This window comes from Penicillium subrubescens (genome assembly GCF_028828155.1).
Source record: "Penicillium subrubescens strain IBT 31985 chromosome Unknown utg000003l_segment0_segment0, whole genome shotgun sequence".
NCBI classification, from domain to species: Eukaryota; Fungi; Ascomycota; class Eurotiomycetes; order Eurotiales; family Aspergillaceae; genus Penicillium; species Penicillium subrubescens.
The window spans coordinates 875,741-901,701 of NW_026643153.1; the positions used below are offsets into that span (position 1 = coordinate 875,741).

Consider the following 25,961-nt stretch of genomic DNA (forward strand, 5'->3'; position numbering starts at 1 on the left):
TTTACTCATAGACTGTCCCAGCCGCCCAATTATTGGCAGCTATGCAGCGTGTGGGTATAAGTACAGGTGCCCCGGCCCTCACTTTCAGAAAACAAGCCCTTCCTTCCACGAATGGCTTCCCCGTCCGCTCCGGCTAGTCGCTCCCCGACTCATAGCTCTAGTGGTCGTTCTGTATCTATGTACCTGTCAGGCCTTTCCTGGCCCTCCTCTACTTCTATTTACCAAAAATCACTCGTCTTCGCTATATGTATTTGAGCACTGTGGATGGTACTGCCTGGAATTGTCCTGGCAGTCCGGTCCTCAAGATCATCTTGGCTGCTTGTACTGCCATTGGCGGGTTACAGAGAATACGCTTGATGTCGATGCATGGAGTCTTGCCTGCCCACATTCGATGTCGTTCTTCCACCCAGTTCCGGCATTCGAGCAGGATGTGTCGTACTGTCTGCGGTCCATGGCCACATTGACATTGATCGGTGTCCGCCTTGTTGATGGCGTGGAGGTAGGCACGCAGGCCAATCTTGCCTGTACGCATCTGTGTGATTGTTGAGCTGATCGCTCTGTGTGTGTCGATATGCATGTCGAGTATCGCCTTCCCAGGCCTCACCCCTAGCCTAAAGAGCTCTCTACCGTGCTTGGCATTCTCCCAAGCCGTGTCCCACTCGCCTCTCATCACCCGACGGATGATGGACTTGGTGGTTGCCGTGAGTGTTCGCAGAGGGTCTGCTTCTGGCGGTCGCTCCGTGTTCGCTTCCGTGCTTGGATTGGTTCTGGCGGCCTCTTTCGCTGCTTGGTCGGCTGCCTCATTACCTGGCACACCGACATGTGCCGGAATCCATCGGAACTGTACCTGCCATCCTTGGCTTATAAGCTCGTCCAGTGCTCGAATAGCCTCGACCAGAATGTATTGCCCGGATGGGTGTTTGGGATTCCGAATGGCTTGGATAGCGGCTTGGTTGTCCGTGAATACGGCGGCGCATCTGTCCGGCGGGACGCATATTTGCGGTGTGTCGAGTACCATCTGTAGGGCAAGGACGAGCCCTCTGAGCTCTGCCGCGTACACCGTGGAGGTCCTGGATGTACCCATATACTGAGTTCGCTTCGTCCAGGGCCCATTGGCGTGTGGTGCACGCGTTACAGCAGCCGCGCCGACGTGGCTGTCTATGCCACTTCCGTCGGTGTAGACGCATAGCGTTCCTGGCTCGATGGCATCGTGCTCCTTGAATGCCTCCTCTGCAGAATCATTGACGCGGACGAACGGTGGAATCCACCATGGCGGCACCACATGCGTTATACGCTTTTCGAGCCGGTCAAGCTGCACCTTAAATTTTCGTTCGAGGATGCTCGAGAAGCGGTCGAGGGGGCTCTGTTCACTGCTCCTGCCGACCTCGGTTGACGCCATGTCAACGTATAGCGGGGCAGTTCTAATGCGCATCGTGGCCTCCAATGCTGTTTGCTCGAGTTGTTGTTGCACCGGGAGCAGATGCGCTTCTACGTCCACCGCCGCACCGGCTGTTGTCCGAATGCACGTGTGATGATCTGGGCTGCACGACTCTGAATCCTCTGGATAGTGTTTATTATTGTTTATCATCGCGCCTCCTCTGCTTGTGTAGCTGTTCTTAGAGACATGCTATGCTGAGCAGCCATAAAGCATCTGGGGTACAATCATTGCTCGGTATACATGCCGGAGATTGACGGTCCCTGTACCCCATGTCGAGGAAGCGAGTGCTGACAGAGCCGAGAGCCGCTTCGTCGCCCCCACTTCTACCTTCTCGCGATGGTCATCCCAGCGAAGCCTGGTGTCCATTTAAATAGCCAGATAGCGGCAGGACGTGGAGGCCTCGATAGTGGCATGTGGTAGGCGGAGAGCATGTGTGCTGTTCTTTCTGGGGTCTCTAGTGAAGTGGACCAGTTCGTATTTTGCCGGTGCAAACTGGGAACCGTGCTTGACTGCCCACTGTTCGGCTTTCTGGTCCATCTTTTTCAAGGTCTTGCAGTTCCGCTGTGCCGTCGGCCCTACTGCTAGGGTAGACACATCGTCAATGTATCCAACCGCCTCTGTATCCTGTGTCTTGCATGCCTCAATCAGGTCTGCGTTGTAGAACAGGTAGAGGATTGGCGAAACCGGCGATCCTTGCAGGATGCCGGTTTGGACCGGCGCCGACGGGGCCGTGAATTGGGATGACTTACACGTTTCTGGGGCTGGTGGAAGTGCTATGTAAGCTTGTGCATATCCCTGACATCAATCTAAGGGACACTCCGGGCGATACAGAACAAGGCGCTTCAGTCGACCCAGAGACCTACAGTTGTCCTCAGTCAACAACCTGAGGTTCTAGGAGCAGTAGATTACCAAGACCAGCCAATGCGTTCCTGAACTCGATGGGGCTGTGAAGTAAAGGAGTGGATCCGTACACGAAACTGCTCTAAAGTTTCTTCATCCATACTTGAAGGAATTCGGATCCTAGATACACTTTCGTCGATCCTGAGATGACCAGTGGCTGCCTCTAGGAACTTTACCTAAAGTCCTAGGAGCAATAGAGCTCCCAGGAAAGGTTGTTGACGATCCCAGAGATAGACTTTACACTACTAGGAAGCCAGCCCGCCATCCTGAGAGCTTTAAACCCCTCCTAGGAGTAAACTTGCTCATCCCAGGACCGGAAAGCCTTTGAGGGACTCTAAAGAGCTTCAGCTAAGTGGTAAATCTAAGGATATCTGAATTAGACCAATCCCAGAAGTATTCCTCTCGCTCCATAGACGTAGAAAACCGATTATAGCAGCACGATAACTCCCAGGGCCAGCTCATGCGTCCCCAGACCGTGTAGAATCGTTAACAGGGCTAGTTGCTTCATGGAACAAACAGCGTGATCGGAATGGGAAGAAGATAACCTTCTTCCTGGCTAGAAGAGAATAGCGAACTGCCGTGGACCGACCGCGCCCAAGCTTATCCGAAGCAATTCGGGGTGAGCCGGTCGGTTGAATCCTTACGTGGGAGGAAATATCATATCCTATGAAAACGTCGGTTTGGTCGTGCGAGGCGGACACCGCGGACGACCTCGAAGACCCGCCGGAAACCCCGACTTCTGAAAGTCACCAACAACGGAGAAGAGATCCTTTGGGGGGCCACAGCTGTGCAGGCTTATCGCGGTTATCTGTTAAAGCAGTTCTACAGTAACTACCTGGAATCAACGCTCTCTTTCTTTTTTAGCATCATTTTGTTGCCACCAAGCCATTTTCTTCCTCAAATATATGTGTGGAGTCTAGAAAAGTCAGAATTTTGATTGCCACAGAAAAATTGTTCATTTGAGTGGATTCCGACTAGGTAACTGAAACTATAAATGCAGATACAAGACACGCAGTGACTCTTGTTAGATAGAATACTTTCTCTTGCCAGACAGGTATAATATCTTTTACAGTGAATCAGACATGCACCTTTTACTAGCATTTTTTACCTCCATCTCGGTGGTTCTTGCCGGGACACTTCAGATAATGGACCATAAGGGGCAATGCTTCGTGTATTCTACGGGGAACTTCGACTGTACTGGGATTTCAGAGCCATTTGCCACTCTCAATGACACTTCTTGTTCTGGTAAGACGACCATTGTTGATGAAGAGCTAGTATTAACGACTTCCAGATCTGATTACAGCGCGGAACGACACCAAATCCGAGTCCGATACAGTCAAAGCCAATTTATGTATCTCTAGTGGTCATTTCGCCTGGGTAGAGGTGTACCGAAGTGGTCTGCTCTACTTTCATAATGACCAAGGAGACGCAGTGAGCTGCAAAATTGACAAAGCTCTACAAAAGGGTAGCATATGTACTGCTGAAAGCAGTTCATGGACCGCGATACCAAGCAAAAATCCCCAGCCGACTTCATTTGACACTATATCCTCCCAGGTCTCAGTTGCGTCAACTGTGCCAACCACGACCCTTTCGAACTCGAGCTTTTCAAGTTCTACAGTGGATTGCTAGAAATGAAAGCATTCACCTATCGGGGCCACTTTGTCGCGTGAGTTGCCGTTTTGTCTTTCGAAACTGAGTTCACCCGGTGACCGTGGATACATATGATTGGTGGATTTATTGCTATGTCCTGCATCTCCCGTGTCCCCAAGTGGCAGGCCTCGGAAAAATTCAAATGTTTTACTGTACCTTTTGCGAAAATTGTAGTCTAATCGAACTATTGAAGTATGGTGACTGCACGTGTATTAGAACAAGCCAGGACAATCCACTGGACTACTTTACTGGTTCTGTAGTTTCCTTGGCGAAGCTGGGAGGTGTGCTGTTTTCAAAGGGTTATGGTTAGTACAGAAGTTATTGAAACAGCTTAATCTTCCAGATATACAAAACTTATTCCTCAGATAACTTACCTCTTTCGAGGGCTCTCACCTGAATTTGGCAGGAGAGAGCCCCACATAACAACCATGTAATTAACTGTAAGAAACTAGAATTCGGTGATGGCACTCGGCTCCCTCCTAGACTACCGGCAAAGAAATCTGATAACCCCCAGGCAAGTTACTGTTTTTACTGTCTCCCGGTCAAAATCGAGATATTTCAACAATTTTTAAAGGTCCTATTGTTTGGTTCGTTGACCAACACTACGAACGTGTCATCTGGCTTGACTCTTCTATATAGGAGACTCACTACTAAGTATCTTATCTTACTTATCCCCCAGAATGGAAGGGCAATAATCACTTGAACTCAGTGCTGTTACAAAAAGGACTAAAGGATTCTCGTTTCTTGGGGCCTATGCTGTTACTGGAACTGTCCAAGACGCATGTTAGGCTTATACATGGTTGGCACACTTGTCTGCTTTACGATTTGTCCGTGGTAGGAGGGATTAAGATGGGCATGTGATCCTTAATAATTAGTAGAAGGCTAACTAATGAGGAGAAGGAGTCAAGAAATCCTCTTTCTGTTGACCCATTCGCAAAGACTTTAAGCAACCTTTTTCAAGTGCAAAATCGCACATGCGACCGCAGTTATGCATCCTCAGTTTAGTCACTAGTGAGGTGCCAACAATGTATTCGGAAAATAGGGTGCCACGACGTTGTCTGAATGTTTGGTTGCACCAGGAAAGGAGCGGTCGAACGCGGTTCACGACGCCTATTGCATCGCCTGCACAAGGTAAGCCCCACCGTCAACATTGAGCATCCGTTTCTCACCCATCAACAATGGACAAACGTTTGCTGGTCAATACCGACATGCGGGACTCAAGTAAGTGAGCCAAATAGACAATTCTTTTCACGTGTCCGTCTCGAGTGAGACATGGAAAACAAAGATGTGCGATCTATCGTCTGTGGTCGCCATCGCCGTCAGTTTCGTTTCTGCTTGTCCTGCATGGTGGGTACTCACCAAGATTGTCAATCTGGCATGCTTGCTCGAATGCTTTGACGTGAAACATTTCCGTAGCCACGATCCGATCGGGCTTTGACAGTAGAATCTCGGGAACCTTTTTAAAAGCAGCTTCCAAATCCTTCATCGGGTACGCCTCGTGGAAGATCTTTGCAAGGAGAGTAGCCAGGCAGTCTATACTCAAATCAGCCATCGGCTCTATCCCCAGTGCTGATGTCAAGATCTTCGGTAACAGTATTGGGTTCAAAGATAAAAATGCTCGTCGATAATACTCCGTCCGATCTGAACCATTTCTAATGAAAATCTTCTGCGGCTTTGTTGAGGCGACACGGACTTCCTCGAGCTGGAAGGCTCTTTGAAGGCTCAGGATCATCGATTGTAGTTGGTGTACTGAGATCCCGGCTTGAAAAAGCGGCGATTTTTTTAGTTGGAAAGCCATCGTGGAAAAAAATTCTTCGCCACGTAACCAGATCTCCTTGGACTCATATCCGTCCATGTCTGTGGCTTGGATTCCCATAAAGGCGTGGCAAATCAGCGCGACACTTGCTTTGGTCCCAAAAGGCCGGTATGGAGGAAGTGGTCGCTGATAGCATGTGTGAAGGAAGCTTGAATGACACGATGCATGTTGTCCTAGAATGAACTGGATGTACCTGATCTGGAGCTCCAACTCTTCCAGAGACATGCTGTGGAGGGCTTCAGATCGGGTTAAAGCCTCGCGTGCGGCGATGAACCATGACAGTAGTCCATCGTATTGTAAAACAAACCCCTTTTCCCAGTCGTTTCCGCTACGATAGATGATACGCCACAATGCCCCTTCATCCCCGGGAAGCATCGTAGAAATGAAGAGGTAGCTCAGTACGAGCAGGGGTTGGTGAATCGTATGCGGCTTCTTCTCAGCTGCAACAAAGCATGAAGTTGGGCCTTGGATTTGGTAAGATAATGGCAAGGTAGCCTGTTCAATCGTCAGCTCTGGATTCCAACACACCTGTACCGTAGGACAATCTCTACCGGGAGGGGCATTTCAAAGTATGGTTGCGTCCAACAAAGTTTTGATTGGCACAAGACGTTCTCCGATAGGGTTGTAGAAGGGATGCAGTCATTAGCGGTTGTGTGGAAGACGCTGTTCATTTTCCCATAAGTCCCATTTAAGGAGCGTTCTTTTGTTAATATCTCAAGGGATCTAGTGCCCTGCACGAAGGATGCTTGATAGACGTGGGGGGCTTGTTCTTCATCTCGATGCTGGATGGCGGGTTGACCGCAATCTTGTAGGACTGTTGTCCCATTGTTGGGCGACCCTTGGGATTGTATCTGATGACATTCCAAGGTGGATTTGCACTGGTCCCGTCGCTTGGATCGTCGTGGCTGCAAATTATCACGGTCTGGAGTTGGAGGACTCGTGTCTTCATAAACACAGGACTCGGATTTGCCGTGGGCAACGCAAGACTGGCAAGAAGGCACTTCGCGACTGCATCGTTGTTTTGAAATACGGCACGGTAAGCAGGATCGGCGGCGTGGAGGCATCGTGGACGGAGAGATTAAGTGAATTTAGTGAAACTGGTGGTGGTGGTAATCCCAAGGCGCGGGAACAACAAGTCAAGTTGACGTGCAGAGTTCACTTAGCGACAATATGAGACAGGATTACCTCTGCAATTGGCGGCCAAAGTGAGAGATTTATAGACAGATCTGGCAAGATTGAGGATTTCCGATTTCGAGAGCGCCCAGGTAACCCTTTCGATATTGGATGAAATGAACATAGCCGAGAGGATGCGAGAACAGACGCATCACGAATTTATATTGTCCGTCAATGAGCTCGTGGTTCTCTAACGGTGTTATGTATCCAAATACCTCAATGGCTTAGATGGACAAAGCTGTGCAAGATCCTAGGCACGTATCAGCACATCCCTGGGAATACTAATCATAGTTTCCCGGATCCCTTCATGACACCCCAGGAATACCACGGTGGGCCCTAGAAGCAAATGTACCCCAAGAGTCAAGAAGTTTGGCTCGTAATCTGCTTTTGCTGTTTACCAGCGCTTCCGCCGCTGTCTGCACTCATGCGGTTTGGTTTTGTCCGCAATGAATTGTTCCTCGTGATCGAGGGCTAGGCAGGAGGCTCAGGCGAGACGTCACTGAGGACCTGCTGTACGCACAAGCTCTCTTTGACGTTCAACTCTGCTAACGTGTTGAGCATTCAACGAGGCCGGCTAAGGAACCAGCTTAACGTGCGTCTCAGAAGGTCCAACAGAATTCGGTTGCAACGATGAGTTTAATGACGCTCGAATCTGCCAGTGCAGCTCAACGTTGGAGATCATTTTTGTAACTTTGTACCCGATATAAACTGTTTGCAACATCACCATGAGCCCGCAGTGAGAAAGCTCCGCTGCATTCAGGATTAAGCCCTTGACGAGATGGAGCATATCCTCATATGTTAGTTGTTGGCCCACCACACCAAGTCATAGACTGAAGATACTTGGTCACCGTTCACCAGTTTCAACGCTCATACCCACCGACGATGGCCGTCCGCGTATTGGAATTTGGACCGGTGTTTTTCGCAAAGTATTGGACTGATCGTTGAGTCAGCGTTAAACTTGAACAGAAAGGATAGGTAAACGCCGAAGCCTAAGCATCTTATCGATGACGGTTGAACAGCCACCTCAAGGCCTAATATGGAACCCTCGCTGAATGCATGTTCATCTGTCAACTTTTTCTAATCCACGGACTCATCATCACTAGTTCAATATAAGCTCAATTTCTCTCGACCACCAACTAAAATTGACATTCCAACTGTGGCTCAAATATGTAAGTGGAAGTTGACTTGAAATATTTTTCCAGCGGGCCTCAGATTTGGGCAGCTGCACTGACGATTATATTTCGACGGTTGCCACTCCCAATAGCAGACGCGCTAGTGCCAAACAAAGCACATGACAAGGCAGGCCGACAAGTCTATAAATACCCCCTACTACGCATTAGTCTTTTGCTCTTCTAGCTCACTGCATGGCTCTTCCAAACCCGACGAAGCCTTTTTCATTTGGAGCCAGAAGCTCGGCCTCTGCAAACAAGACTAGACTAGAAAGTTCAGACACTACCAGCGGTCCCCTAATAAGTTCTTCCCTATTAATCAACCTCTGGTTCTTCCACTGGACTGACAAAGGCATAGCACGTCGTTGATTCACGTGAGTCACGTAGTGCCCGTGACCACCCCGCGCGAGGTACTATATCCTCCTTCTCTTGACTGTCGGTCCCGTTCAAGTCTTGCGTTGTCCCGTGACTGTTCAAACTCAATGACAAGATATCCGGCTTCTCGACAATAATACTGATCACTGGGGATTTCCTGGATGCCCAATCGAGTTGAATCTTTGCTGTTGAGACCTGCCCTCATTTTCGGTGCAAAACCGGGACCAACCGTGACGCAGGTGTGTGCGTTGTTCCCTGATCTTGCCTGATGCTAACCTAGAGGAATCTGGGTATTACCTAGGACTGCGTGTACCTGGCCCGACAGACAAGTAACCTAGGATTCCAACGCATCCAGGTGTGCCTGTTCAACTCACTCGCTTTATTCACTGTGCACCGGAGGAGCGCTTTGTTGAGCATGCAGTTCAAGGACTTGCAAATCTCCCTTCAGAAGGACCCTCGTGGAGGCCCACCCATCCCTATGATTGAACTTACTCCCGAAGGGACCAAAAAATTCCTTGGTCTGACCAAATTGTACGGCGAGCGCAATTTCCGTCTCTCCCTCTCTCGATTCCCCGGCTACCCCCAGATACGTAGTATCTTTATCCTCTCCGGAATATCTGGCTGGGGTCATGCAGCTAACCAATCAGCAGGACTACTTTTGCACTTCCCGAGATCGTCTATGGTCCCTCTCTGGTGATATGCCCGCACACATTGCTTTTCGGCATCCTGTTCCATGCGCGCGCATTCCGGAATTCGAGGCTGACCTCGAAGGTGCAGTTACGGAAACTCTTTATCAGCAAAGGCTGTGAGCAGCTCCTAGTGCCCTTAGACCCGAACAAGTCTGATTGGTATATATTCTGTAAGACGGAGCTGGTTAATGGCGTTCCCACCATTCAGCGGACCGTGCAGATGTCCAAGTCGGCCATGTCCACCTTACTGGTCACCTTCGGGGAGATCCGTGGGTGGAAAGGGGCATTCCATGCCCATCAGTTCCGTTATGGAAGTGATAAAGTGATCAACGAGAGCGGTAAGTACTTCTACGGAGGCCACTAATACTTCTCTTCCTTCTTTTCCGTCGGTGGCTAATGTAGTCTGTAGGGTGGGTGAGCAAGGAACAACATATGTTGATTATGAAGCACGCCAGCCCCCGGACCTTCCTCGACCACTATCATCCTCTACAACTCGACACCGACATGATCCGGATTATCTGTGGTCTCGACCCGGATGTGGAACTGATGCGAGCCGTCACGCGGCAAAGCCGTTGGCGGGACACGCGACGCCCCCGCTATCTGACCGATCAACAAAGGGCACAACTTGAGGATCACCCCGAGTTGGAAGAGGCCCGGCGCAATCTTAGCCAGATCCGTGCCCAATACGAGAAGACCCAGCAGCCTGCCCTGCTCCCTCGGATCCAGCAACTGGAAAAAGAGGTGAAAAACACGCGAAAACGGTTGCAAAGGAGTTTGCGGCATCAGATCCGAGAGAATTTTGATGAAGAGCAAGCATTTCTAGACATCGAGGCGCAGCTGTCTGGTACAGTGGTAAAGGAAGAGAGCGAGGATGAGTCATCCTTGGAGGACACCATGCATCCCCTTCAGTTGCATCTAGTGCAGAGTCTTCTCCCCTACCCAATCTCCAACTCGTTAGAGGATGAGTGGAATCGGCGCGATACAGGTGCTGCAGCCGTCGTGCAGTATTGTGACGTCCTTGAAGGAGGTCCATTAAGGGGCCGGCCCAAGCGGAACGCCTCTGGATCCGCTACATCGGCTGGTCCCATAAATCAGCCGCAAGATACAGGGCAGACCGAAAATGATGCCGACTCATGTGAAGTACCTTCTTCTGTCGCTAGCAAGCCGCCACGTGCTACCAAAGCATACCTTGAGAATTCTGAGAAGCCAGAGGCTTGCTTTCAATGCTTTGCAAACAAGGGGCTCCCTGACCGTGTTCGCTTCCAGATGTATCATGACGCCGGGTGTGTTACGCGTCATTTTGACGCCATTCATCTCAAAGAAGAGCCACTCAAGTGCAACTGGTGTGAAGTAGCCTTGCTACATCAAATGGCGTTCCAGCGCCATGCTTTTGATGTGCATCATGTGCGCAGTCGCAAGCGTTGCCCAAATCCGGTGCAGGAACTTCAGAGACAAGAATAAGCAGGCCATGATGCCCTGAATGGCAGTCAAGCGGGGGGATCCGGATAAATATAGGTATACATTGTCTGCCTCTCAGGGCGGCGCATGCAACGCTATAGCCTTGTTTCATCACTATCACGGCTTGACGTCCAATCGTGCAATGCATCTTAGGATATTGCGATCTCACGATGTCCAATTATTTCCAGGGGCTGAGTCCATCACTCTTGGGTATCAGGTATATAAAGGGCCTCCTTCCCCTAGCTGGTTGCATGCTCTGATATTCTCTTTTCGTCTTCCCAGGCCGGCTTCTATCGACTTTCCTCCCCTGAGCGTGACAACTAAGAACAAGATGGCAAGCCCATCCGACACGATTGTTATAACCGATGACGAGGAATTGCCAAGCCTCGAGCCAGGTAGTTCACGACCTCGGAGGGCCCCTCGCCGTGATTACAGTTACCGGGAGTTCGAGGACATGATCGTTGAAGCGGTCGATAATGAGACGGAAACGACACAATCACGCAAACGCAAAAGGACTGAAACGAAGGGGCTGTCTGCATTGGTACCAGTTCCTCACAAGGCCTTCTTCTTCCTCAACTAACAACGGACCAGGACAACGCCTTTGAGGAGCTCCGAAAGGCGGTTAGCCATAAAATGCAACGGCTACAAGAGAAAAATCGCAAGCTTCGAGATGAACTTCGCCAGGAGAGGGAGAGGCACGAAAAGACGCAAGCGGAACTTTCTCAGCAAAGTGAAAGGCGTGTTTTAGAGTGCAGGATCTGCTATTTGCAGCCAGATCACTGGGTGACGATTCTATGTGGGCACATGGTCTGCGAGTCATGTGCAGGTACCGCTCCGCACGAATCGAATCGAATCGAACTTTTGCCTGATTCGATTCGATTCGAATTATTATTGAACAGATCGATTCGTACGAATTCGAATTCACGGCCGATTCGAATTCGATTCGAAGTTCGCGAACTTTTGGGACCAAAGCCTCATTGGGAAGGCGGTAAATGAGGACTGGCAGTGTCTGCAGTTCCACGCCATGCCATCAATCGACGCCTACCGCTCCGCACGAATCGAATCGAATCGAACTTTTGCCTGATTCGATTCGATTCGAATTATTATTGAACAGATCTGTTGAAGTGGGTGATAGTAAGGTTGATGATTGTTGTTATACTATATGTCTCATCTAATACAGGGGCCAGATGCCGAGTATATATATCTGTTCCCAATCCCTGCCAGGTGCAGCCACCTTTCATAAGGTTCAGCCACCGTGATATTCAACACTCCCACTCGATGGCAACCACCGTCAAGAGTGCCAGCGACCATCCATCACGGTTGTGAAGGGTCCCGTTAAAACCTCCAAAAAACCCCTCAAGGAAAAGAAGGAAAGGGTACCCATGCAACATAGTTTCTGGCCGAGATCCGTCAACCGGAAGGTGTCACTCAATGCCAAGTCCTCTCCGAAACCATTCAAATCGTCCCCGTGCAAGCGGCTTCGTGAACCCATCGGCAATTTGCTCAGAGGTTGGAATGTACTTCAGCTCCACTGTTCCAAGGTCTTGAACCTCTCCTTGCCACTTGCGTTGGATTTCCATGTGCTTCGTGCGGGAATGGTATTGCGGGTTCGAGGACAGGGCGATTGCTCCTTGGTTGTCACCACAGATAATCGTTGCGGCTTTTCCTTGGCTCATGTTCAACTCATTGAGGAGTCTTCTCAGCCAGACTGCTTCTTTGGTTGCTTGTGTCTGGCCAAGGAATTCCGCTTCACAGGTCGAGAGGGCAACGACACTTTGACGCTTCGATTGCCAACTAATTGCTCCACTCCCGAGGTTGAAGAGATATCCAGCCGTTGATCGTCTGGTGTCGCGACATCCCCCCCAGTCTGCGTCTGTAAAGCCTTTCAGCATCTGGTGCTGACCCTTGTACGTGAGCCTGAGGCCTTTCGTGCCGTTGAGGTATCGTAGGATGCGTCGAGCAAGTTTCATGTGTTGTGGTCCAGGATTTGTCAGATACCTGCTCGCCACAGAGACAGCATACGCGACATCCCCCCTAGTTCCGAGCATAATGTACATCAGGGATCCGACAAGGCGTTGATAGGTAATCCTTTGGTCTGGAGGGCATCTGTATTCTGGGCTGTTCTCTGGAAGCGGGGAGGTTTCTATCGGTGTGCTGACGGGGGCGCTGTTGTTTATTCCGAACTGACGAGCGACCTTGTCAATATATGCTTCTTGACTTAGGTACAGTACCCTGTTTTGGCGGTCTCGCTGGGTGGACATCCCGAGGTAGTAGCTGCATGGTCCGAGATCTGTCATTTGGAAACGGTTTCTGAGGCTCCGCTTGATCTTCCTTATTTCCGCAATACTTGGTCCCACGATCAGAAGGTCATCGACGTACACGGCGATGTACATGTTGCTCCGGACAAAGATCCCAAGATCAGCGCTGATTGGCTCGAAGCCAAGGTTCCGTAGGAAGTTTGTAAGTGTCTGATACCAGATCCGGGGAGCCTGTTTTAGGCCATACAGTGCCTTTCGAAGTTTGCAGACCCTTGGTGTGCCGTCGGTCATATGGTGAGGCTGTTCGACGTAGATCTCGTGGTCGATGTATCCGTAGAGAAAGGCCGTTTTGACATCCATTTGCTCGATCTCTAAGTCCAGGGCCGCTGCGATTGCGAATAGAGCTTTATAGCTCATTGGCTTGACAACTGAGGCAAAGGTTTCATCATAGTCAACACCTTCTTCTTGTGTAAAGCCTCTCACAACCCATCGACTTTTGTAGCGGATGGCTTCGCCATGCGGTCCTCGCTTGATTTTGTAGACCCATTTTCCGCTGAGAATCCGACGATCTTTGGGAGGATCAACAAGCTCCCACGTTTTGTTTTGGTTGAGTGAGTTCACTTCGTCAAGCATTGCTCTTTCCCATTCGAGCCAGCTTGCGTCATTCTTTGCTTGTTGAAGTGTCTTTGGCTCAAAGGGCTCGATTCCCTCTGCAGCCAACGTTAAAAATGTTGGGATGACGTTTCCGTCAGGTATACTCATTAACGCAAGCTCCTCTTCGCTATCACTAGACGTGTCTAGAGTGACCTGCGGAGCACGAATTTTGAGTTCAGGGTGGTGTTCTAGTGCTTCTTGTCGCACTTCATGAATTGGGCGGTCAAGTTGGAGTTCTGGATATCGTTGCCATTCTCCTGAAATTTGACCTTGTTGAGCGTCGCCTTGCTGTTAGTCGCCGCCGGGTGGTGAGTCATTCCTTTGGGTGATGTCTTGTAAATCATCTCCAAATGGTCCAAAGGTATCGTCACTCCGCGCAGGCGACAAGGTCCTGTCTCCCTGTACAACAACAGATGGCTGCGAGTCATCGTCACTCGATTGAGACGACGCTAGTGTCTGCGAGTTCTCGTCACTCGACTAGGTTAGCACTCGTGAGTCATCGTCACTCGATCGAGGCCGTATGTGCGAGATATCTTTCCTCGACTTAGGTAGGGCTCGCTCTGGCGGTGCTATCGACAATTGGCGCCCAGAGGCGGGCACGGATGCTTGCCGTATACCTACCGACGGTTTATTTAATAGTCCCACCGTCTCGCTCCCCCTGCGGTAGCAGCCGTTGCCTCAGGTGAGCCGTCACGTCTGGCTCCCACATTTTCTATAGTCTCTGTGCAAGGAGCTGTAAGGACTTCGTGAAATTCAGCATTTGGGGTCCTAACAATTCTTCCGTCTTCCAGCAGGATACGGTAGTTGATATTTCCCTTATAGCCTAGTAGAATGCATAGCCTAGTTCTTGTCTCTGTGAGCTTCTTCCTCTGCTTGGGTGGGATCAAGTATTCCCCTTTGGATCTGATTACCCGGAGTCGTGATAGGTCCGGCTTGTCGCCGTACTAAGCTTGATACGGGGTTATGTTGATCTTTGATGACGGCGACCGGTTGGAGAGGAAAGCTGCGGTTCGAGCAATTTCTGGCCAGAATTTTGGTGGTAGACTCGCGTGTGCTAGCGTAGGCCCAACCCGATCGTAAATTGTCCTGTAGGCTCTTTCAGCAACGCTATTCTGCTGGTGTTGATTAACGCCTGTGACCTCGGCGTGGATTGCCCGTGAGAACAGTATAAACTTCATCTCTTCTCCTACTTATTCAGGGATTCGGTCAAGGCGTATTCGTCTACATTTTCGCTCCGGGCGTTCGTTATGATCAAGAAAGTACTGCAGTGATTCCACAACAAATTCTTGTCGTTATGGAATAGGAATGACCTCAATCCATCCTGTGAAATCGTCCACGATAGTGAGCCAATAGCGACTGCCGTCAAGGCCCTCGTCAAATGGCCCGGCAACATTAATGTGGAGGAGTTCCATTGCATATTCTCCTCGTCTCCTTGATCCCGAGCGGCTGTGAGGCTTTTCAATCATTCGTCCCTGGAGGCATGGGTTGCATGGTTGACGTGGTTCCAGGTCCCGGATGCCCAAAGCCTGCTTCTTAAGCCGATGTAGGTTCGCATCACTCAGGTGACCCAGCCGCTTGTGCCAAAGAGCCATCTGTGGACTGACATAGTAGGAGAGAAAGGTGAGCTTCGTCCAGAGATCAAGTGCATAGACTCCATGATATTGGCTGGCGGTGTATAGGTTCTTGCCGTTTGACTTATTGAGGATGCTGGCACTTCGGCTTGAGAATTCGACCTTTGCTCCTCGGTTGAGGAGCTGTGGCACCGATATGAGGTTTGCATGTGCAGATGGGACGTAAAGGACACTGTCAAGCACAAGCCATTTCCTTCTGCCTCGTACGTTGCACAGGACATTGACTGTCCCCACCCCCGAGGGATTCGTGGAAGCATCGACGCTCCTCAGTGGCGGTCCATGGTATGTGTCCATCTGGACGAATCTCGAGGCATTATTGCAGACGTGCTGAGCGCAACCACTGTCGACGATCCACGCGTCGCGGATTGACAGGGTTTTTGTAGCCATCATTGTGGGAATGTGGTCGAGCATGGCGAGGTTGCCTTCAACATCTTTTCCGAATGCTTTATTGACATCTTCTCCGGAGACTGTTGTTGCCATGAAGGTGGGCTTCTTTGGGTCCTTTGGGCCACCGACATCATCGTCGTCGTCATCCGTGGAGGGCCGCCGCTTCAACGCCTTGCGTAGGCCTGTATGTGAATTACCTGGCTTCGAGTTCTGGCTCTTTCCGTCTTTCTTCTGATCTCTCAGTCTGGGGTTCTTGCGGAAGCACTCAGAGTCCACGTGGTAAGGTCTCCGACAGGAGGAGCAGTATGGAACATTGTCGATCTCGATTCGACATGTCGTTCCGTCAGGTGACGGTATGACTTTCTTGTCACCTGGTCCTCGTATCATAGCGAGGGCTGGAAGTCCTTTTGCCTCTGTTGGTTGTTTGCTCAATTGCCCCTTCCTATGCTCTTCCTCGATTGCCTTGTTCTCAATATAGTCAAACGTAGGTGCCGCTTTTGTGATGTTGCCATTGGCATCTCTTTCGTTGACGAGGTCCATTTGCCGAAATATGTGGTCACGGAAACTTTCATACTCAGGGCCTAATGCATGCACGAAGAAGAATGTTCGCTCAATCTCGGAGCTCACGCAGTCAGGGTCAAGGAGAAGTTTCTCAGCGTGGATCTTCCTGATCTCGGCTCTAAGAGCCTGGGCGCTTCCGCATTTCTCTCGTGTGAGCGACATGTACCGTCGCTGAAGGTTCACATAGGTACCAGTGCCTTCTGGTTTGAAGTTGTCTTTAACTGCTTTTAATAGTGTCTGGACTCGAGAGATTTCAAAGGCGTTAATCCTTTGTGCCGCATTGTAGGTCAGCTTTGCCGTGATCATTGCAGAGTAGAATCTTTGGCGATGAATCCATTGTTGCGCTTCTTCTTCTTCAATCGGGGGAGTCGTTCCATCGTCAGCAACGGCCGATATTCGAATGAACTCATTGACCCTCTGATTCCACTTAAACCAGTCACTGGCATTATCCAGTGTCGGGATGCCATTGTAGAACGTGTTCAGTCCAAATTGCTCGAATTTTGCGATGTCGGTCATGGTGAAGATGGACTCTCCTCTAGATTGAGGATTTCTGGACGTGGTCCGTTGTTGGGCAGACTGGAGGTGCCCGAGGAGTCGTGATCTGAGGGGCTTGGTGAACACGCTTCTAAACCAAAGAGTTCTAAACTTGATGCGGCACTGGGCAGACTCGAAACGACGGAAGGACTTCGGTCAGATGGATCTGGCGAAGGTGATTTGGTTGGAGGGATGTAGTCCGAGTCAGGCGCCCCGTCCAAAATCAAGTGTTTCTTATATGACTTAAAGAAGTGGGGAAAGCGGAGCCGGTCGATAGGCTGTCGTGACAAATTTTCGAGGAATTTTTGGCACCTTTTTGGTCGAAGATTGTATCGTTTTATCCTCTCAACGGTGGCAGGGAGTCGGTCGTCTTCCTCACGCCTCAATGTGGAGGATCCGTGAATTCCAAAGTTGCCTTCAGGCCGGGTCACAGGATGAGGTTGCGCGGAGCTTTCAGTAGTGTCGACGTTTATTGGGATGTAAAGGTGGCAAGGTTCGAGAGCGGAGCACGTTAAATTAGTGTTAGAGGCCCTGTGACGCTTTGAAACAATTGAGGCTCGGTTTTTGCGTTCTTCGGCGGGTAGACGAGTGTAGGCTTTGCGGACAGCTCCAAGGGATAGCGATGGGAAAAATGATTCTCGGATTTGTTGGGCACTCCAATGATGGATTTGCAGGTAGTGTGACAGTATATTGAGTTCTCTGTCGGTCCAACTGTGTCTATATGGTCTCTTTTGATACCGAGATGGTGCTCTCCTTTGATTTAGAGACGACATTTGAGAGGCAGATTCTGTAGTTCGCTGCGAGAGCCATATAGCTTGTCCAGATTCAATTTCTCGTAGTGAAGTGCGCTTTTCGTTATGGTGACGAGTCACATATATCGGCATCATCTCCGAGCTAACCGTGATATCTGTCACACTGTGATTATAGCAGCAAATCAGGGGTCGCCATGTCAGCATTGCCTCTCGGACACCGTGGCATCTGTCACACCGTGATCACAATCACGAATCACAGTTGTCTGCGTTATCTTTGTAACACCATAGTGTCTGTCACATGTGGTATTGTGATTGCCGGAAGGAGGTGATTCATTTCATTCTTCGAGGGTCTTCATGCTCCTTCGACATGTCCGCAGGTCCTTGACGGTGTTAATCAATCGATTCACTTAATGGACGTATCATTCCAAGTGGAGACTTAGCCTTTTAAGGTGGAGTTCTCAAGTGTTACGCATAGGTGGCGCTTCGGACTCATAACCTGTTGAAGTGGGTGATAGTAAGGTTGATGATTGTTGTTATACTATATGTCTCATCTAATACAGGGGCCAGATGCCGAGTATATATATCTGTTCCCAATCCCTGCCAGGTGCAGCCACCTTTCATAAGGTTCAGCCACCGTGATATTCAACAGTTCTCGAACTTCGAATCTGTACGCGATTCGATTCGTCAAAATTCGCGAATTTCGAACAGTTCGAAAATTCGTGCGGAGCGGTACCTAGTGGTGGTAGTTAGTAAGTTCTAGGGAAAGACCACTTTGAAAAAGGCGAATTATTTATATCTTGGATTTTCCGAGCATTATATGGCACTTCATACGTCGCGTAGTGCGTTAAACAATGGATAGGAGCAGCTTTGTGTTCCTGCGAACTGAAACATGTGGTAACCAAACAAAGGCGTCCGTAAACTTGAAAATGAAGATAAACACACATGTGGGACTGGAAACAAAGGGCATTGTGCTCAAGAAGTATTCATTGTGTCTCTCTTTGTATCAATCAATATTCTGCGTCTATAATCAAACAAACCCAAGAAAAAGTACACGGCTTATCTCCAGAATGCTCGGGCTACCGAGTTGATATAGTCAATCCCCTCGTTGCGCCAGGTATCCGCCTCCATATGACTGGTTGTATTCGCATCCAAGAACAGATCGACCGACTTGTTTTTCTCGTAAGCATCCCAATGAACAGACTTGTTCACCACGCCGGAATTGGGATCTAGATCATGAATAAACGAAGCCCACATGCTGGTCATCATCGAGCTCAGGTCAATGTAAGATTGCGGTACCCCAGCAAATGGTTTTCCGTAGTGGTAGCCCTGCCCTGCGATATTGTGGAAGACGAAAGCCACTTCTTCAAAATGGGTCGCGCCCACGGTAGGCGGCACGTCGGCAGAGTGCACGTTGAATCGGTAGCAGTATGCGGGTGTGGAAGTTTCAGTCCAGGCTTCGCACTGTCGTCGACGATTTGCGTGCATTGTAAAATCGCCCGCAAAAGAGCTTGTACGTCGCCATTCGTAGCCCATTGAGGGAACTCTCTTGTCTCCCAAGGATTCTGGGATGCCCTGAGATGGATCATCTGGGTAGAGTTTGAGGATCTCCTTGGCCACGGATGGTGGAGTTTGGAAATCAAACCCCCCATCTAGAGAAGAGGTGAGTCATTGAAAAGGGACATCGTTATTGTCTCGCTCTTACCAGTAAGGTAGTCGTACCACTGCTCAGTGGTATTAATTCCCGTCGGTCCAAATGCAGTTCCCTCGTCGGTATTAGTCCCCGCGATGATCGGCACCTTGACGAATTCGTGATTGTTCAGCTGGATACTTCCCCAGTTCTGAACCAAATCACCATCAAGAACCGGTGAGAAATTATACTCAGATGAACCATCAGTTCCATTCAGAACAGAATTGAGTTTCTCAAACGGCACTTCACGGAGGCATTGGAGCGAATCGACCGCATTATTGCAATTCACTTTAGAAACCAAAGTATCATATCTGGACTGAAATGCCGTGTAGTTGGAAGGACTTGCGCTAATAGAACCTCCGGACTCCATGATCGCAGCTCTGAATAATTTGTCGTCTCGGCCACCATACGCTGTTAGGTGGTAGCCTACGGACATTGCACCGGCTGATTCACCCCAAATAGTGACTTTCTCGGGATCTCCGCCAAACACAGCGATGTTCTCCTGAACCCACTGGAGCGCCAGTCTCTGGTCTCTCAACCCAAGGTTCGTGTTTCCGCTGCCCCAGACCTCGCTCGAGCTGATGAATCCCCAAGCAGAAAGCCTGTAGTTGAGAGTGACGGCGATGAATGGTTTTCCTTGTTGGGCCTCAAAATTAGATAAACGGGCACGAAAACGGAAGGTTCAATGGCCCTGAAACATACCGATGTTGTAAGAATTTTCTACAATTACTGACATGTTATAGCGCTCGTCTGCCCCTGATCCCTCGTAAAAGCCACCGCCGTGAATCCAAACTCCTACAGGGAGTTTCGAGTGTTCGTCGGCCGACGAGCCTCGGATTACGTTGATAGTCAAACAGGCTTCTGATTGGGGATACCAAATAGAGTCCGTCTTCAGAATTATTAGCATAGAATTTTCGAGGGAAAGGTAATTAAAATACTCACGCCATATCCAACACAAATATCAGAGTAGGCTTTCGCATCGCGGGTCCTATCCCAACTCTCGTTCAATGGCTGCGGTACGGTGAAGCGCAGATTCCCCACAGGCTGTTGAGCATAGGGCATGCCCAAGAAGAAGTCCTGATCATAAGTACTGCTATACACTCCAACATAAGTACCGTTGCGAACTGTTGCAGTCGGAGACGACTTCGTGGCTGGAGCCGCACGGACCGTCGCCCACGCAGCGATAAAGCTGACAGTGAAGGCGAGCATGTTGGTAAGTGTCAGCTGCCTATAAACACAATGCTTAGCTTGATACTGTTTATCATGTTTCGGGAGCATCCCCAGATTAATATACTCCGTATTGCTTACAGGGAAATTTGGGGTCCCATACATAATGTGGGGAAGGGCAAGCCACCACACTCGAATAGTCCATGGTCAGCGTTCGGTTCTGAAGAAGAAAATCATAGCCGGCCAAATTGTATCCCGGGCATGCAGAAAATGCCGTGAATCATTGCCGTAGCATCGCTAAGCTCTCGGGCGCCGGAACGCCGGGCGATGTCAAGGTCCGAGCCACGGGAGGTGGTAGAGGAGATCCTATCGTGGGGAGGCATCGTTTCCTGGTATGCGGCCCACTATGCGGAAAATTAATATTGAAGAGGGAAGCGCCCGACGGCAGTCTGACCAAGCAGACGGGGTCGAGATAGGGGAGGATAACCATCACCACACCTAGAGATCATACTGAGAGACCGGAGAAGGAAGGAAAGTCATCAGGAGTAGAGAATCAAAAGAGTGTGTATTCATCAGTGTGTGTGTGTCCACGGCTGTTGTATCTCTGATAGTTAACCTGACGTGGAACAGAAATCCAGACTAGTATAAAAAAGGAAACAGAGGCTGATTCGTAAATGAGTGTTCAATCGACAGTACGGAGTACTCAGCGAGTCCTTACTTCAAGCACCTTCTCCACACTGTCACCAGTTTCCCCACTACAATATGAGCATTAATATCGGCGCCCTTAAGGTTGGCGGAAGGATGCCCGGAGAAGTGATGCCAAATAACGACCGAGGTTTATCCGAAGAGGGGTTCGCCAAGGCAGCGATCATTTACGAACTGAGGAAGGGATACCTATTTTACGAGGACGCAGGTCAGTCACACATAAATCTTTCCGTCGAGTCACATAAATCTAAGGCTAAGCCTATTAAGGAATATGGTGGGTCCATATCCGTGCCTTCCAGCGCACCCACTCGCTTCCGCTCATGGGTGCGCCACATTAACTTCGTAAACCACAATATCTTCATAATGTACCTTTTGTATAGCCTCACTATATAAAAGGTACTTGCTTCCAGTTTCTAGTTTTTCTTGGATTTCTCAGTATTTTTAAAGTGATAGTAAGATTTTATATAATAATATTATGAGTAGGGGTAAATCGTATTCTACTCTATAGTGATTTATAAGTTTTAGCTTAAAATCAGAGTAATAAAATGTGTTTAAAATTTACTCATAGTAAATTTTTCTTAGGGGAAAAATAAATAGCAAATTATTCTACCCTTCTGAATGAAATTTTATTCTTAGATAGTAAAGATATTTAAATTGGATAGGTAGTTCTCTATGTAGGAAAAAATCAAGATAAAAATCGCACTTATTATGAAAAACGATTTTGGATAATGATGTATCTTTTATGTGGTGAGGCTATACAAAAGGTACATTACGAAGATATTGTGGTTTACGAAGTTAATGTGGCGCACCCATGAGCGGAAGCGAGTGGGTGCGCTGGAAGGCACGGATACCTGCTTGCAAGCGTTATGCCGCTAACTAAGTAGTCGCCCCAGATATTTAGCTACATGGCACCAGGATCTAGTGTTGATCCCGGCACACTCGGAAGCTGTCTGGGGCCAAACGGTGTGCCAGCCTACGGCTCCACACGCGGCTGGGGTAGATGATCTGGCTACAGCGAGCACCGAATTAGCAGCAAAGCCGTGCCATTAGTCCTCCCCGAGGGGTCTCGCCCATTAGGAAAATCGTGTTCTCATTGGCCGGTCAAGGGCTCGCACGGGATCCACTGCTAGCGCGGCACGAGTGCATCCTTCGAGGCTGGTGTGGATTGAACGGTGTCTCTTTGGAGTACGGATGGATGCGAAGTTTGCCCCCTTTCTGTTGGTGAAAAGCTTCACTGACCTTATCAACTGACGCTGGCAGGCAGAAGAAGCGAAGCAAGTCTGTGGCAGGAAGGGTCTTCTCCAAAAGGTTCCGCCGGGTCCCCAGTGCTCCCATTCTCCTTTTGATAGCGTTCAACCTTTGGCAGCCGAAGCCGCACGCATAGCCAGGGTCGCGGACGACCGGTTTATTCATAAAAGGGTGGTTTTCTGTGGTATTCACGCCTCGAAGGCGTAAGCGAGTGGGGGTTTGATACCCCAGATTCGATTCACGAGTCTTTCTTGTGGGCGACTCGGTATGTGTTCGGAAAGGCTCGGAATTGACCGAGAAGCCTTGTTCGGATCATAAAGTTGACTGCTGATGTTGCCGAATCACCCTTGATAAGTTTGACTCAATCTTGCCACCTTATTGGCCGTTGCTTCAAACTTCCCCTTTAGGAAAAGTCGCATTCCACCAGGCGCCCATATTTGGGTTCATGAATGGCTAGTGAATATCAGCCTCGACAGCCAATGAATATCATGCGTAACCGACTAGTTAGCAGACCAGACTTGAACACAATCATTCCTCTCCATCTTTGAGATGAGAATACTATCGTTCTCCTCTCACTACCTTCTCCAGGATCTGATCATACTATACCATCGTAGTGTGCTCCATCCTCTTCAGGGCATATCATACCATCTTGGTATGCTCTACCATCCCTAGCGGAACTCTCCCTCTTTCCTATGAAAGGCCCTCCGCGCCGTCAGATTCTTTAGCTTAGTACAGAGTTTTTTAAGTTTCTTAACTCGTGCGGCTACCGCGGGTACCTCCCTTAATAACGGTTCGTCCTCGAAGCGTTGTCGGAAGTCTAGCGAATAGCCTAAGAGCGCCTAAAAGGGAGAATAGCCCGTTATAGCGTAACCGATGGCACTCGTTGCATCTACACCCCAACCGAGGAACCAGCCTGTCCCCCAGGTACCTCCTTCAACGGACGCTATTGCTTCTCCGGTGAACGACCCTCTTGCCCCCCTGACAGCACGTTCAACGGCGAGTCCTGTGCGGTCTAGCGGACCATCATGCCCTCCTGGAACCACACTCACTGGCCAAAACTGCATTTCTACTGAAACCTCCATGTCCACCAGACTCCACCCTCAGCAGAAATCTCTGTATCTTAACTGAGCCACCTCAGTGCCCACCGCAAACCTCTTTCAACGGATAAATCTGCGCTTCACCCGATCAGCCATCCTGCACACCTGGCTCCGTCTTCGTCAACAATACCTGCGTGAGTCAGAGCCACGCCAGTGCCCCCCAGGCTCAACCCTAAATGGACTCGCTTGTGTTTTATCAGAGCCACCATCCTGTCCTTCAGGCACGGCTTTGAGCGGAAACACCTGTGTTACCAACTGTCAACTAACTTGCCTACCGGGCTTCACTTTCAACGGCCAGGTATGCATTTCATTAACCCCACCTAAATGCCCCTCCGGATCAACCTTCGACGGTACCGCATGCATATCCAGCGTGCAACCCTCCTGCCCCAAAGGCGCCACCTTCGATGGCCGAAACTGCATCTCCACAGTGCTACCCACCTGTCCTGGAAACCTCTTCTTCGACGGCAGAACCTGCGTCGCGGACGTCAGCCCCGAGTGTCCGCTCGGATCTACATTCGACGGTAGGAACTGTGTTTTCTGGTCCACTCCGACCTGCCCCCCCGGAACATCTCACGATGGGAATGAGTGCATGAGTTCCGAGCGACCCGGCTGTCCACCAGGTACAAGTTTCAATGGTGCTGTATGTATTTCGATCACACCCCCTTCTTGCCCGCCGGGATTCCAGTTCAATGGTAATGCATGCATATTTAAAACTCCGCCCGAATGTCCGCCTAGTTCTACCCCGCAGGGGTCGACTTGTATTGGAACGCAGAGACCGATCTGTCCACCTGATGGGACTAGGTGTATCAGGCCGGTGAGACCGGAGTGTTTTGATATGCATGTTTGTCCGCCGAGTGGGGTGCTTGCTTTGCCTGTGAGGTGAAACAAGAATTTGAATCCTGTATGGATTGTGTATTAGGGCTATCTACATTAGTCGTATTATGGGGACCTTTAATCTATTTATATAGCTTTGTTTTTGGACTCTACTTGTAAGGCTTTTCAGTCGGATTATTATATGATAAAAAAAGAATCACAACCAACATTGAACGACACCGTTGTTTTTGGATTGGCGAACATTAAATACTACTGGCCGTCGGGTCGAGGCCAACTTCGCCTGTACCCAGGATTTCTAATGAAACATAAGTTTTTAATCAGGGTCGATATGTTCCGTATTGCACTCACTCCTGGCAAACCAGATAGTGGGATCACCTTTGGACCCATGCCTATTCACGAGCATTGGCTGTGCCTCGCTAAGGCTGGCTTTACCACAGTCGAGGCTGTACCGCCTGCCCCGGCCCTCCCGGATGAAGCGTGGTTCTTCCAGGGAAACCAGTATGCTCGCATTAAGATCGTTCCGAAGACCCAGCAGGATACTATTAGTTGGGGACTACGTAGCAAGCGTTCCGGAGCACTGGCTCGCTTTGGACTGGGTATAAAGGTTATTCGGAGAGTTTTGATCAATTTGACTTTAGCAAGGTAATTTCACTGTAGATGGTCGGACTATGTGATGGTCTATGGACTGCTATCGAGCGAGCTATGTAAGGTAAGATCCACAAAATAGACCAATCCATTATAGGATAAGCCCAGGTTCTAGCTCGGTGGTTGTAGAAGATCGTGCAGCTGGAATCCCGACTAAGTTGGTCGGCGCCTCAGGTTCCCAGGCCTTAAGGTACCCCCAGCCTTTCCTCTCGATTGTATCATTCCGGATTTTTGACTGTGGGTTTGAACAATCAACAATGTAAGACTTACTAAGGGACTCTTCCATGATATATTCTCAATTGCAAACATCATCTAGAATCTGATTGGAATTTTGGAAGATGAGGACTGTTTTAGTTTATTTTTGTTAGTTTATTACAGTTGCTTTTTATTTCCGGATATCCGGGAGGCTATCTTAGCACCAAAGGCTATGTTTTCTTGTTTCATTCTTATGTATGATGGCCCGGGTAAAGTTCGGGAAAACTACCCCGGACTATAGACTACGGTCCGATTACGGTCCGATTACGGTCCGATAATTACATGTAGCCCTCATTGTCGGATGACTTCTAGTGGCCGATGGTGATTTTTTCTTTCACTTCCCCCCTCGTGCTGGTCACCTGATTCTCGCTTAGAGGAACTTAAGTGATGCCTTCGTGTGTCTTGGCCCCGACAATCATCCGTAGCGCTCTTCCAACATCGGCACCACCCCCAGTTATCTTGCTGCCTTGGGTAATCGGTCACGTGGAGTTCGGGGTCTGCGGGAACCCCCGAGGAACAGGAAAATGAAGAACGGAAATTTTTTCTCACGTTACCCTCGGGGCGAGCCGGGCCACGCAAACCTTTTTTCAAGAGGAGCTAACTCCTAAAGCGGCTAGCCGTGAGCTAAACTAGGTCTGATCGTTATTTGAATACAGCACCTGATTTTAGGGTGTGACTTGTACAGTAGCATCACAAAAGTCTCCGACAGACCCCTGAGACCAACCGCTGAGAACACCGCCTACCCAATATAGCCTGCCTACTACCCTCCAAAATGCGACGACGTATCGCGTTGCATATCATTCTTGAATACCAACGAAACTATGCCTCGCACAAAGGCAATTTTTTCTTTTGCCTAGCCAAGCAAGGTCTAGAGGGCC

The 25,961-nt window shown here is 49.5% G+C and overlaps 8 protein-coding genes across 8 annotated transcripts; 3 read left to right on the top strand and 5 right to left on the bottom strand.

The window, feature by feature from the left end:
- Positions 1–241: 241 nt before the first annotated feature.
- N7473_004401 (ribonuclease H family protein) lies at positions 242–1,804 on the bottom strand (the record flags this gene model as incomplete). The annotated part of the gene is made up of 2 exons (XM_057150341.1): positions 242–1,560; positions 1,705–1,804. The coding sequence occupies 2 exons, from the start codon at positions 1,802–1,804 to the stop codon at positions 242–244; spliced, it is 1,419 nt and encodes a 472-aa protein (XP_057010451.1).
- A 3,478-nt stretch (positions 1,805–5,282) lies between these two features.
- On the bottom strand, positions 5,283–6,630 carry N7473_004402 (uncharacterized protein; the record flags this gene model as incomplete). Its single annotated transcript, XM_057150342.1, has 3 exons — positions 5,283–6,299; positions 6,356–6,467; positions 6,560–6,630. 3 exons carry the CDS (start codon positions 6,628–6,630, stop codon positions 5,283–5,285), a joined length of 1,200 nt encoding a protein of 399 aa, XP_057010452.1.
- A 2,306-nt stretch (positions 6,631–8,936) lies between these two features.
- On the top strand, positions 8,937–10,671 carry N7473_004403 (DUF3435 domain-containing protein; the record flags this gene model as incomplete). The annotated part of the gene is made up of 3 exons (XM_057150343.1): positions 8,937–9,052; positions 9,172–9,548; positions 9,620–10,671. The coding sequence occupies 3 exons, from the start codon at positions 8,937–8,939 to the stop codon at positions 10,669–10,671; spliced, it is 1,545 nt and encodes a 514-aa protein (XP_057010453.1).
- Positions 10,672–10,838: 167 nt separating this feature from the next.
- N7473_004404 (uncharacterized protein) lies at positions 10,839–11,248 on the top strand (the record flags this gene model as incomplete). The annotated part of the gene is made up of 2 exons (XM_057150344.1): positions 10,839–10,885; positions 10,951–11,248. The coding sequence occupies 2 exons, from the start codon at positions 10,839–10,841 to the stop codon at positions 11,246–11,248; spliced, it is 345 nt and encodes a 114-aa protein (XP_057010454.1).
- A 2,520-nt stretch (positions 11,249–13,768) lies between these two features.
- N7473_004405 (uncharacterized protein) lies at positions 13,769–14,008 on the bottom strand (the record flags this gene model as incomplete). Its single annotated transcript, XM_057150345.1, has 1 exon — positions 13,769–14,008. One exon carries the CDS (start codon positions 14,006–14,008, stop codon positions 13,769–13,771), a length of 240 nt encoding a protein of 79 aa, XP_057010455.1.
- A 2,018-nt stretch (positions 14,009–16,026) lies between these two features.
- N7473_004406 (uncharacterized protein) lies at positions 16,027–16,675 on the bottom strand (the record flags this gene model as incomplete). The annotated part of the gene is made up of 2 exons (XM_057150346.1): positions 16,027–16,060; positions 16,083–16,675. 2 exons carry the CDS (start codon positions 16,673–16,675, stop codon positions 16,027–16,029), a joined length of 627 nt encoding a protein of 208 aa, XP_057010456.1.
- A 1,826-nt stretch (positions 16,676–18,501) lies between these two features.
- Positions 18,502–20,341, bottom strand: N7473_004407 (uncharacterized protein; the record flags this gene model as incomplete). Its single annotated transcript, XM_057150347.1, has 4 exons — positions 18,502–19,094; positions 19,148–19,768; positions 19,835–20,021; positions 20,075–20,341. The coding sequence occupies 4 exons, from the start codon at positions 20,339–20,341 to the stop codon at positions 18,502–18,504; spliced, it is 1,668 nt and encodes a 555-aa protein (XP_057010457.1).
- Positions 20,342–24,511: 4,170 nt separating this feature from the next.
- N7473_004408 (Hemopexin-like domain-containing protein) lies at positions 24,512–24,829 on the top strand (the record flags this gene model as incomplete). Its single annotated transcript, XM_057150348.1, has 1 exon — positions 24,512–24,829. One exon carries the CDS (start codon positions 24,512–24,514, stop codon positions 24,827–24,829), a length of 318 nt encoding a protein of 105 aa, XP_057010458.1.
- Between the last annotated feature and the right edge of the window lie 1,132 nt (positions 24,830–25,961).